Raw genomic sequence first — 12,500 nt, forward strand, 5'->3', positions numbered from 1 at the left:
AAATACCATTCATAATCAAAAGTTTGCATTGATAATCAATAGATTGCATGGACAATTATCACAATAATTAATTACATTTCATTATCAATTCTTTCTATCCTACTTCAATACTCTGCACAATTAATTTAACTTTGACAAGATCACCTACCATGATTACTTTTACCGCCATAGCTCATCATAAATCCGCTCTTATCATCACCATCCATACATAGTCTGATAAACCAAATATTGGTATCAATGATATGACTTCTACATTTAACGTGCCATTACATTTTTAAACACATTACAAAAACATTCTCACTTAATGCTTACCAAAAGGGGTTGCCTTGGCTACTTGCTCAACAGAGGTCTTCTCTGGCCGAGAGTCAGTCACTAAAAGGAACGCTTAGAAGTTATCCTCTACCGACGCTATATACGTCGCTACTCAGTGCATTTAGAGGGTGACAATTCCATTATTACAATAACTCATACCTGTTTTCTTCGGTTCATAGATTATAGTACACAATATCTTATTGGCTCACATCCAGTATACCGTCACCATACAGTAATACTTTCTCTAGCAATCATTAACACGACAATAACACTACATTCTATCGCGGAACAATACAAACGGAGCGTGAACTAGTGAATTATATTTCTTCATAACAATACCATTATCTTCTAGTATAATTTCAGAACACTATTTTATTATACATAATGAACTAATGCAATGAGTTGCTGTTACCTTGTGGCTCATACAATTTACATGTATAGTATATTAATACAACATGACAATTCCAGACATCAGGCAATTGGCACACACACACACACACACACACACACACACACACACACACACACACACACACACACACACACACACACACACACACACACACACACACACACACACACACACACACACACACACACACACACACACACACACAAACACACATACATATATATATATATATATATATGTATATATATATATATCATTTTATTTATATACGAATGTAAATGTGCATTCTTATAGTATCTGTATATCTTTTTTCCTCCATTAGCAAATGACCGGACGAGAGGGTATGTCCAATGACCTCGGACTGGTGTCCCCTCGGCCGGAGGAGGACCGACGAGTGGACGGCGAGCCCGAAATCAGTACAGACCGACGCCACTCCTCCCGGAAGGGCAGCCGGGACTACGCATTCCTCAAGTATCAAGAGCAGCAGCAGGACGAGGAGGAGCGGAAGCGGCGACTAACAGCACGTCGAGAGAGCACTAGCGAGGGGCGCCGTCGGGAGGAGGATGCTGGAGGAGGAGGGGGAGGAGGAGGGGGAGGAGGAGGGGGAGGGGGAGGTGGAAGTGGAGGAGGAGGAGGAGGGAAAGAGGAAGGTAGCCGAGACAGGAAAGGCTCTGAAGTGACGACGAAAGAGAGCTTCCTACTGGCGGTCGCCAACAAACTCAATCAAGAGGAGAAGCACGACTCCGGAGACCGAAAGGAGGAGAACAGCGTCCGGAGACAGGAACCGAGCCTCCGGGTGATACCGGGGATTGGAGGAGGAGGAGGAGGAGGAGGGGGAGGAGGAGATGCGGGAGTAGGAGGTCTCTTGGGTGGTCTGGGAAGTCTCGGGGGAGGTTTGGGTGGAGGTCTGGGCGCGGGCTTTGGAGGGTCCGAGGGCGAGCTGGGGCGCGACGTCCGAAGGAGCAGCATGGCCAAGCAAGAGGCACTTCGCAGAGGGAGTAGGAACAGCAGAAGCAGCAGCAGCAGCAGCCGGGAACTCCTGGGAGAGGAGTGGGCCCTTCGTGTCGGCCCCCTCTTTGGTAGTCTGCAGTACCACAAACGCCGTCATACTACTGAAGGGGGCGCCGACGGGGACGCCGTAAGGGCTGCCCTTGGGGCAGCATCAGGTGCAGGGGGAGGTGGAGGTGGAGGTGGAGGAGGATCCACCACGGACAAGGGGCCTGTCAGCAGGGGCAGTATATGTCTAGGAGTAGGAGCAGGAGCGGGTGCAGGGGGCCCGACGGTACTTGGGGTCGTAGCTACAGGAGAAGAGGACAATGGAGAGGGAGGAGGAGGGGGAGGTGGAGGAGGTAGTAGTGGTGGTGGAGAAGGCGAGGCAGGAACCCTCCCGGCCATGCACGCCCTCAGGCGCTACCTCGAGAACCTCCCACAACATCCTCAACCCAAGGAAGAGGTAAGGATGACCCAAGGTCGCCTGTTCGGGAGTCGTTCGCCGGGTGCCCTGAGGTCAGTCGGCACCTTTGGATAGTGGTGGCGAGTAGAGAAAGCTGTGTGACGACATATAAGGAAAATAATATCATTATTAATGACGTCACACTTCCATGGCAGTCATATTTATGACGTCATATCCGTGACGTCACAACATGTGACGTATTTTTGCTCCCAGGGAAGGAAATTATGTGACATAAAGCGCGATACAGTGTACGTACCTTTTAACTATTGGGGCACAGGAGGTATTCGTAGATCCTAGGGCATTCAGCGAGCGACTTGAAAATTCCACATGTCCCCCCCTAAAAAAAAAAAAAAAAAAAAAAAAAAAAAAAAAAAAAAAAAAAAAAAAAAAAAAAAAAAAATTCCTTTGTGTGTGTTACTTATGTGGTATGTTCGGCTTTGATCTCGCTTCCTAGTGGGCCCGTGTTCCCGACGATACTAGGTATCACTTCGCCTGGATGTCCGAGCAACTAAGCTTCTTGTCCTGTTTCATCTCCGACGTAACGGAGACAGTAGCTACCTCCTCCTCTTCCTCCTCCTCCTCCTTATCCTCCTCCCCCACAAGTTTGTAAGACGTCTAACACAGTGACGTACATTGTAGATTATGTTCTAGCAAGAAAGGGACGATTTTAGTGAGCAGAGGGGGGGGGGCTCGATCTACCTGTCCCCCCTTCAGGCCAAGGTCCGCCCCTCTGCTGAATAGAATCGCCCGAACAAAACCTATAAAGTGCGTCCGTGTGTTGAAGAGAGGGTCAATGTCAGCCGACGGGTCAAAGCAGTGGGGAAGGGGGCTGGTAAACAAATCGCACGACAACAATCAGCCAAATATGATTAGTGATTCAAAATGGAGAACTTCAAATGTCAGCTAATTGAAGTTATTTGTAGATTTTGTTTTAGCTAAAGACAACCGATTTCTTTTAGATGTGGGTGGAAAAAAAAATCTACCCAAGAGGCACGCCAACGCCCCTTTGTAATTCCTTTCTGTTGTTTCATTATAGTGGGCCTTACAGACGCGTTAGATTCACAAGCGTTCGAAAGCTGAATACATATTGTTGCACATTTACAGTAAAAACACTTGTGGCAGAGGGTGCATATTGATCACACGTTGGGGGCCAAAAGTGTTGTCCCGTACTGAAAGGTGCCACCACGACAAGCATCCAGTTCACGACCAGTCTTTCGTTCTTTCAGAAGAACGCTGGCCTGGGGTCAGATCCTGAGAGCCACGCCCTTTGCACTACAGTCGATCTCCGCGCCTTCTGGTACAAGACGACTTTTCTGCCACCACACGTGATCTTTGTGTGGCGTATCTTTTGCTGTAAATCTTTCCAATTGTATAACAAATTTATTCAGCTTACATTCACCTGTGCGCCTGAAATGTCTATACTGAAAAAACTGGAGGGAGCGACAGAGGGGTGCCTACATCGCTTCAGGATGTGGAACATGGCACCCCTCTTTGACTTGGCCAGCTTAGGGAAGTTTGGGGGAGAGGTAGATTCGGAATAAAATGGAGTCCTCATTCGACCAAGACCCTATTTTGTTACAAATGTACCCCTTCCCCTCCCCCTTCCCCCAAAATTGAATGACATCACCAGAAGATAGGGAAGAGCATCACTGAGCTGGTAGGATGGAGCAAACGGCGTTATTAATAATAGTTTCGAGTCAGGGGGACACAACGCCCACACCCTCTACCCCCTTAAGTTTGATAAAAATCACCTGGGGAAAACCAAACGCAAATGGGAATTCTTCAGGCTTGGTGTCATACTTCATGGTTTACGCAAGGTGATTTCATTCACGTGGGAGGTGGTGGTGCAGAGGAAAATAAAGGGCTCGAGTTTATTTCCAGATCGTGGCTTCGCTTCAGCTAAATCAAATTTGGTGGCTCCCTTGCACAGGACGTTACTTCCCTCTTTTCGAGCCTGAGTCAGTCGAACATATTAAGCCTAGATCAAAGGTGGGGAAGGGTGCACAAGCCCTGGGTGGAGCGGAATACATTATTTGACGTAATGCACTAATTTGGTTAAACAGTATTCTCCATCTCTCTCGCTCTCTATCTGTCTCCCTATTTCTCTCTCTCTCTCTCTCTCTCTCTCTCTCTCTCTCTCTCTCTCTCTCCTATCTACCTATTTCTCTCTCTCTCTCCTTCCCCCCCCCTCTCTCTCTCTCTCTCTCTCTCTCTCTCTCTCTCTTTCTCCCTCTCTCTCTCTCTCTGTATCTCTCTCTCTCTCTCTGTATCTCTCTCTCTCTCTCTCTCTCTCTCTCTCTCTCTCTCTCTCTCTCTCTCTCTCTCTCTCTCTCTCTCTCTCTCTCTCTCTCTCTTCCTCTCTATCTCTTTATCTATCTCTGTTTCTCTCTGTCCCTCTCTTTTGAAAAAATAAAAGAATTTCCACGACGTCATTGAAAAAGAAAAAGAAATATTGATTGACAATGAAATGTGGGGATAAAAAAAAGACATGACGTAACGACCTCAAAGGCACATCTCAGTATTGTTCGTTATCTTACAAAGCCTTTGAAAACCGACACCAGTTTCTTCCTGAACTACTGTCTTTCCGATAATCATTTTTATAATTATCATTACTTTAACTTAGTATCGATGTGACTCTCAATATTGAAGATGACAAGACTACAGACGAACAACACGACGTCACAGCATCACTAACGCCCGCTTTTTTTTTTCTCTCTCTCTTTCTCTCACTCTCTCTCTCTCTCTCTCTCTCTCTCTCTCTCTCTCTCTCTCTCCTCTCCCCGTTCCATTCCTATCCGTCTCCTCATTACCAGATGATGAATGCAGCCATGTGGAGGGACATCCGGGGCGAGGTGATTGCTGCTTTCTTCCTGGCCGTTCTCGCCACCGCCTCCTCACTCCAACCCCTCCACTCCAACCCCTCTTCCTCCTCTATCCTCCCGACCTCCACCTCCACGCTGGACCTGCCCATGACCCCGGTGTCCCGGCCCTTCCACCCAGCCTCGAGCCAGTCCCTCCACAACTCCAGGAAGCCGCAAATGTTTGAACCGGACATGCAAGGTGAGGCCCACGTGACGTCAAATTCATGACATCATAATATAATGTGACGTCATAATCATGACGTCGTTTTGACGTCATCATTTCCCATGACGCCATAACCCATGTTTAGTCTAATTTTTGTGTGTGCGCGTGCATGTGTGTGTATGTATGTATGTGTGTGTATACGAGTATGTGTGTGTATACGTGTGTGTGTGTGTGCATGTGTGTATCTATGTGTGTGTACCTGTGCACGTGTGTATTTATCAACGTGAAGACAGATAGACAGACAGACAGACAGACAGACAGACAGGCAGACAGACAGGCAGACAGACAGACAGACAGACAGACAGACAGACAGACAGGCAGACAGACAGGCAGACAGAACAGACAGACAGACAGACAGACAGACATACAGACAGACAGACAGACAGGCAGGCAGACAGAACAGACAGACAGACAGACAGACAGACAGACAGACAGACCAAGAGAGAGAGGGGGGAAGGAGAGAGATAGAGAAAGAAAGGGCGAAAGAGAGAGAGAGAGAGAGAGAGAGAGAGAGAGAGAGAGAGAGAGAGAGAGAGAGAGAGAGAGAGAGAGAGAGAGAGAGAGAGAGAGAGAGAATTCATCTGGACCGGGAGACTTATTTGCGCTAAGTTTGTTTAGTCTGGCTAAGACTTCGTTGTTCGTACACTGAATATCCTCCATGGACTCTCTCTCGTGTACCAGAACTGATTCAGGGATTGCCCCCTCTATTTCTTTAATGAATACTGAAGAGAAGGGTGCGTCTCAGGGTCTGTGTTCTGAAGCGTTCCACCACCGTCACGCAAAGGACAAATTTTGTTTCTAACTGGTTTTCGGCTATTAACGTATCTGAAGAACTCCTTAGGATTAGTCTTGCAAGGTGCGTCCACCCTCTGTTTTTCACCGCATTTTGGGGCTTCTATTATTCTTTTAACACGCCCGCGCAAGCGGATGTATTCTTGTTGGGCAAAACCGTTCTTTCTCTCTCACGTGTGAACCAATTAGGTTCCCGACGTTCTTCTTTGCCTACTTTATTTGGCACAAACTGTGCCTGTTGTGCCATAAAGTGATCACGGATTGAGTCCCATGACTCCTGAACGTTGACACCTACACCAATTGCCTTAGCACCAATTCCTCCTCTCAGTCCAGTAAGATCAGCTCTTCTCAGATCAGGAATGGTGCGTGTGTGTTTTTTTCCCATACGAGTCCAGGCACACGTAATATAAATCAAACGACATTGTGATCATTTCCACCTAAGGCCACATCCAAAGATACACTGTGTATTATGTTATTCTCAGTGGTGTACACAAAATCTAGTATATTTTCCTTCCCTTGTCGGCTTTTGTACCTATTGGATAAGAAAGGCTTCATCTGCGAAGTGATGAAGCCTCCTACTTTCATCATCCCCTTTTCTATCTTCCCAGTTTAAATGACAATTAAAATCCCCTAAGATAATCGCTGTATGCTTGCTGATTGAATAATTAGTTTCTGTATACAACTCAACGTCCTCGTCGAGACACTGATGTGATGGCCTGCAAACTAGTATAAATCTGTACCATTCTTCTCTTAGTTGAAGATCCATGCTAAATAGCTTTCCCTGTGTTTAATGTACGCTCGATAGGATACAAGGTTTCTCTGATGTACATCGCTACCCCTCCCTTCTCCCGATTCATCCTATCTTTGTGAAACAGCGTATACCCTGGAATTTCAAATTTGCCGAAAAAGTCATGTCCACTTGCGTGGATCCAGGGTTCTGTAATAGATACTATGTCAAACATCTCTGTTGCCAGAAATGCTTTCAACTCTAGCATTTTGTTTCTAATGGACTTTGTATTAAATAGTAAGACATCGAGGGAGTCACGTCTTATTAGGCGCTCCCTCTTCTTCACTCGTTTCCCGACTCACTTGAGGAGGGTGCCACAGGTGACTCCTCACCCAAATCGGGGGTGGCAGCTGGCGCCTCTGGTGGGGTAGGTACCACATCCCGATGCGAGGGAGCAGGAGCTTCACCAGAGGAGCTTTCTACTGAGGGTGAAACCTGAGGAGTAGGCTTCTTCCTCAGAGCAAGAGTCCGTCTCGTATATGAGTGGATGATACGGTGTGGTTTACCATGTCACCATACACTACTTTGCCTCGGTGATTAAGATACTTGCCATCTTTTCCGAACAAATCGCTTCGTCCATAAAAAATGTCATATGGGTCCTCAAACCGTATGCCATGAATGACACACATATACTGAAGTCTTTTGTTTGTAGCGATGCTACTATTGGTGAAGAGAAAGAGGTTTTGGTGAGTTCGTCTCCTTTATTGTAAGGTACGAGTGAACTGATTTTACATGCGGCGGAAGCCGATATATATACTGCGTGGGCAAGTTACCCGTGGTGCGTAATTAGGTAATTGCACTGGGTTAGGTCAGGTCGAGCAGGGTTGCGCTGGCAGAGAGACGTCAGGTCGTGGACATCAGTCACGTTCCCTGCCACGTGACTTGTCGCGGCTGTACAATACTCCCCTCTTAAATTTGCCTTGGCTTAAGGGGGCATCCTGCACGTGAGAATTTGGTGGGCGGAGTGTCGAGGTGTGCCGGTTTTAGGCGGTCGATGGAAACCCATTCTGGCCTGCCGGAGATGGAGATGCGGAAGGTCTTGTCTTTACGTTCAAGGACAAGATGGGGGCCAGTGTAGGGACGGGTGAGTGGTGGGGTGTGAGCGTCCGTCCTCAGGAAAACGTGCGTCGAGGTGTGGAAGTGTTTTGGGAGGTATTCCTTCACCTCCCGGTGATGTGTCGGCACGCATGGGGCAAATTTGCCGACAGTGCGTCCAAGCTGTTGCAGGCTCTCGGGAGACTCCTGTGGAGGGAAGAATTCTGCGGGCACGACGAGGGTTTGGCCGAAGACCATCTCTGCTGGAGACACGTTGAGGTCGTCCTTGATGGCTGTCCGAAGGCCAAGGAGTATCTATGGTAGCTGGGGTAGCCAGGAGCCGTTGTTGCAGCGTGCCATCAGAGATGCTTTGAGTGAGCGGTGGGTTCGCTCGACCATGCCGTTGGCTGCGGGGTTGTAGTAGGTAGTGTGGTGGACTGTAGTACCCAGGAGTTCAGCGAGAGAGTGCCACAGCCACGACGTGAAGCAAGTTCCTCGGTCGGAGGTGACGTGTTCCGGAAGGCCAAATCTGGCTATCCATCCACTGAGAAATGCTGTAGTGCAGGATGAGGCGGTACTATCCTTCATGGGATGACCTCCAACCAGCGGGTTGATCTATCGATGGCGGTGAAGAGGTAACGATGGCCCTCCGACAGGGGGAGTGGGCCGACGACGTCGACATGAATGTGTGCGAAGCGTCGTCGGGGCTGATGGAACGATCCGATGCCTGATTCAGTGTGGCGATGAATTTTGCTTTGCTGGCAGGCAATGCAGGATCTGGCCCACTCCTTTGCGTCCTTGGAGATGCTGTGCCAGATGAATTTCTGCTTCAGGAGTTTCGCAGTGACGCGCCCTGAAGGGTGAGACAGGCCGTGTATTAAATTGAACACTTGACGTCGGAAGGCAGCTGGGATGAGGGGTCTTGGGCGGCCGGTACTGATGTCGCAGAGGATGGTGTGGTTGTCGTGAAAAGGGACGTCTTGCCACTTAAAGGTTGTGATGGATGTCCTGTAGGCAAGAGTCTCAGGATCCTCCCGTTGCTCTCTGGCAATAGCTGCGTAGTCGAGGCCGAGTTGAACTGCGTCGATGGCTATTCGGGAGAGGGCGTCTGCCACTGAGGGTTTGTTCGAGCACACCCCCTATGGCGACATTACTGGCGTCCGTACAGTTGTAGCTGGGCACCTGGTGCAGGGAAGGAGAGGGTGGTGGCACGGGCAAGGGCTTTTTTGGCGTTGACGAAGGCAGCTTCCATGGCGGGGTTCCACAGGAGGTCCTTCGGTTTTCCGTGAAGGGCGTTATAAAGTGGGTGCAGCGTTTGAGCGATGTTAGGGAGGAAACGGTGATAGAAGTTGACCATCCCAATAAATTCCTCCAAGGCTTTGATGGTAGTAGGTTTGGGAAATATGTCGACTGCGGCGACTTTATCCTGCAGGGGACGAACGCCGTCAGGAGAGATGAGGTGTCCCAAAAATGGGACAGACTTTTTTCCGAAGCTGCATTTGTCAAAGCGGACAACGAGGCCGTTGTCCTGGAGACGCTCGAGGATGGTCCGCAGGTGTTGGAGGTGCTGGTCAGGCGAGTTGGAGAAGACCAGAATATCGTCGACGTAGCAGAAGCAGAAGTCGAGGTCGCCAAGGATGCCGTCCATTAGGCGCTGGAAAGTCGCACCTTAGTTTCGCAAGCCGAAGTAGGAGTAATTAAAGGTGTACGTCCCGAAGGGGGTGGTGATGGCGGTCTTCGGGATGTCGTCTGTATGCACCGGAACTTGGTAGTAGCCCTTCAGGAGGTCCAGTGTCGAAAAGATCTTGTCGCCGTTGAGGTAAGTGGTGACGTCGGCGATGTTTGGGAGTGGGTAGTGGTCAGGTTCCGTCATCATGTTCAGCCGCCGGTAGTTTCCACAGGGGCGCCAGGAACCATCGTTCTTCTTGACGAGGTGGAGAGGTGAGGATCAAGGGCTGGAGGCCTTTCGGCATAGGCCTAGTCTCTCCATCTCTTGGAATGTTTTCTTGGCGACGGCATGTTTATCGGGCGGTAGGCGGCGGTATTTGGCAAATACCGGGGGCCCAGACTTGTTGATGTAGTGGTACACGCCATGTTTAGCTGGCGTCTGTGGTGTCTGTCGCAGCTCAGGCTTGAAGACGTCGGGGAATTCCGTGAGCAGATGGGCGTAGGGCATTCTAGCGTCGATGGTGGCGACCGTGGTTGGCTGTGGCGCGATTTGCAGGGGCGTCGAGACGGATGCGGTTGCGCTGTTGGCGACGTCGACCAGTAACCTGTAATGAGCGAGGAAGTCAGCACCGAGAAGGGGCGTCTTGATGTTTGCCAGGATGAAGTTCCATGAGTAGTGGCGACTCCCAAAGGTGAGGTTCAGGCGTTTCCACCCGTAGGTAGCTATGGTAGTGCCGTTAGCTGCGACCAGCCTAACGCCAACGTCCTCGGGGACCCGGCGTTCTGCAGCGGATGCAGGAATTATGGACCAGCAAGCACCAGTGTCGACAAGGAAGCGACGTTTAGAGGCCTTGTCGTTGATGTAGAGGCCCGTTGCGCCTGTAGGGGCCACCGTGATGGACGGTGATTCATTTAGGCGTTTTTTGTCCAGGTACATCCTGGTTGGCAGTTCTTGGCGAAGGCGCCGAATCTTGTGTGGTAGTAGCACAGGTGCAGAGCGGGGGTGGTCCGGCGTCGCTACCTTTGTTGGTGTTGTTGGCGCTTGTTGGCTGGCGATTCTGCTGCGGCGAAGATTTTGTCCGTGATGTCGTCCGTAGAACAGACATCCTGACTCCTTGCTGCGGCGGCGTGGCCATCGGCAAGATGGTCCGCCTTCCGTGAAACTTCGTCGGTGGTCATTTCCTCGGCGTTGCCAAGGGCGGATCGGACGGGCGCTGGGAGGCGCATGAGCCACAATTGACGAAGCATGTTGACGTTCCTGCTGGTTCCGTTGGCTGTGGGTGGGAGGCGGGCGATGGACATCATCTCGAGGTATGCTGTACTTGGTTTAATGTCTCCCAGTGGCTGTTGGGAGAGTTGGAGGATTTTTGCGGCTCTGGAGGCTGCTGACGGTGTGAATTCCTGAAGCAGGCACTGTTTCAGAACGTCGTACTGGATAACGCCGTCGTGTTGATCAAGCCATTGGGAGATGAGTGGGAACACATCCTCGGGGATCGCCTCGAGAACATAGTCTGCCTTCGTTTGGGACGCGCTGATATTGCGCAGGCGGAACTGAATCTCCGTTCGTCGAAACCAGGAGGGGGCGTCGACCGTAGAAAAAGGCGGCAGCTTCAAGGAGACGGCGTTGACGGTGTTGGTAGCGGGCAGCGTGGCGTCGGGGGTGGCGGCGGTAGATGGGTCCATTGTCGCTCCGAATGGTCACCAGTGTAGCGATGCTACTATTGGTGAAGAGAAAGAGGTTTTGGTGAGTTCGTCTCCTTTATTGTAAGGTACGAGTGAACTGATTTTACATGCGGCGGAAGCCGATATATATACTGCGTGGGCAAGTTACCCGTGGTGCGTAATTAGGTAATTGCACTGGGTTAGGTCGGGTCAAGCAGGGTCGCGCTGGCAGAGAAGCGTCAGGTCGTGGACATCAGTCACGTTCCATGCCAGGTGACTTGTCGCGGCTGTACACATTAGTGCCTATTGCCAAGCGAAGATGCTCCCATTCGAGGTACAATTCCTATAATGATCCCTTTATCTGTTTTTAGCTTGTGTCCATCACTGATCAACCCAACATCATGGAGAATCCTTCCTGTATTAACTTTCCCTTTAGTCCTGAAGAACAGGTCGTTGCTACTAGCATTAGCAATCATAGCTTCTTTTCTACTGATAGACTTTACCTTCACTAACTCATTTACTAGCCGTTTATTCTTCTCACTTGGTAAGCATCGTTTTGATCCACGAGCAACACCAAAGTACTCCTCCTGGTCTCTGGTGAGTGAGTCACCGACCAGTACAGCAGCCTTTTTAAAGCGTGAGAGTAAAGGATACCGGTTTTTCGTGTCAACAATAGAAGAAGGGATTTGGAGATTTGGTCTGGAACCCTTACCCTTCTTTACGATTCTTCACTCATCACCAGCCTCTTCAGAGTCATTTTCAGTGCTTAAAGTTAATACTGAGGAGGACTTCTTTTTACTACCGTACTTCTCTTCTTTTTACTCTTATCTGCACTGTCATTGTTACAGTTGTCTTCGCTGGTGACACTCTTACTACCGCCCATCTTAGCAATTTTCAGTACATCCATCTTCCTTAACAGTGAATAAATGGTGCACTTTTGACTGCTCAATTCATGCTCCAGAATTGCCACTCTACTCTGGAGAGCAGAAACTACTTCTCTATATTGCCTCTGTATGAAACAGAAGAGGCATGTACATGCAAATCCTTACTGGTCCGCAAAATCTGAAGTCCATCGATGCAGATCACAGACTTCACCCGCTTCCTTCTTTTTAGACATTTTTCTAAGATTGTCTCTAAAAGGTTTTGCTGGTTAAAAGTTTCGTGAATAGCAGGGTAATAACTCGGGAATACTTGGGTATCTATCATAAGATTAAAAGAAAAAAAAGTGGCTGTACAGGGGAAGGGAGAGAGAGAGAGAGAGAGAGAGAAAGAGAGAGAGAGAGAGAGAGAGAGAG

At 49.3% G+C, this 12,500-nt stretch overlaps 1 protein-coding gene across 1 annotated transcript in view; it reads left to right on the forward strand.

The window, feature by feature from the left end:
- Positions 1-12,500, forward strand: part of LOC143030015 (uncharacterized) — a 217,871-nt gene that overhangs the window by 169,411 nt on the left and 35,960 nt on the right. Inside the window, exons 4-5 of the mRNA XM_076193222.1 lie at positions 1,047-2,177; positions 4,991-5,237. Of these exons, the coding sequence (XP_076049337.1) occupies positions 1,047-2,177; positions 4,991-5,237 (1,378 nt within the window). The remainder of the gene's footprint in view (positions 1-1,046; positions 2,178-4,990; positions 5,238-12,500) is intronic.

This window comes from Oratosquilla oratoria, chromosome 11, assembly GCF_046742065.1.
Source record: "Oratosquilla oratoria isolate Oo_2021 chromosome 11, ASM4674206v1, whole genome shotgun sequence".
Lineage (NCBI taxonomy): Eukaryota > Metazoa > Arthropoda > Malacostraca > Stomatopoda > Squillidae > Oratosquilla > Oratosquilla oratoria.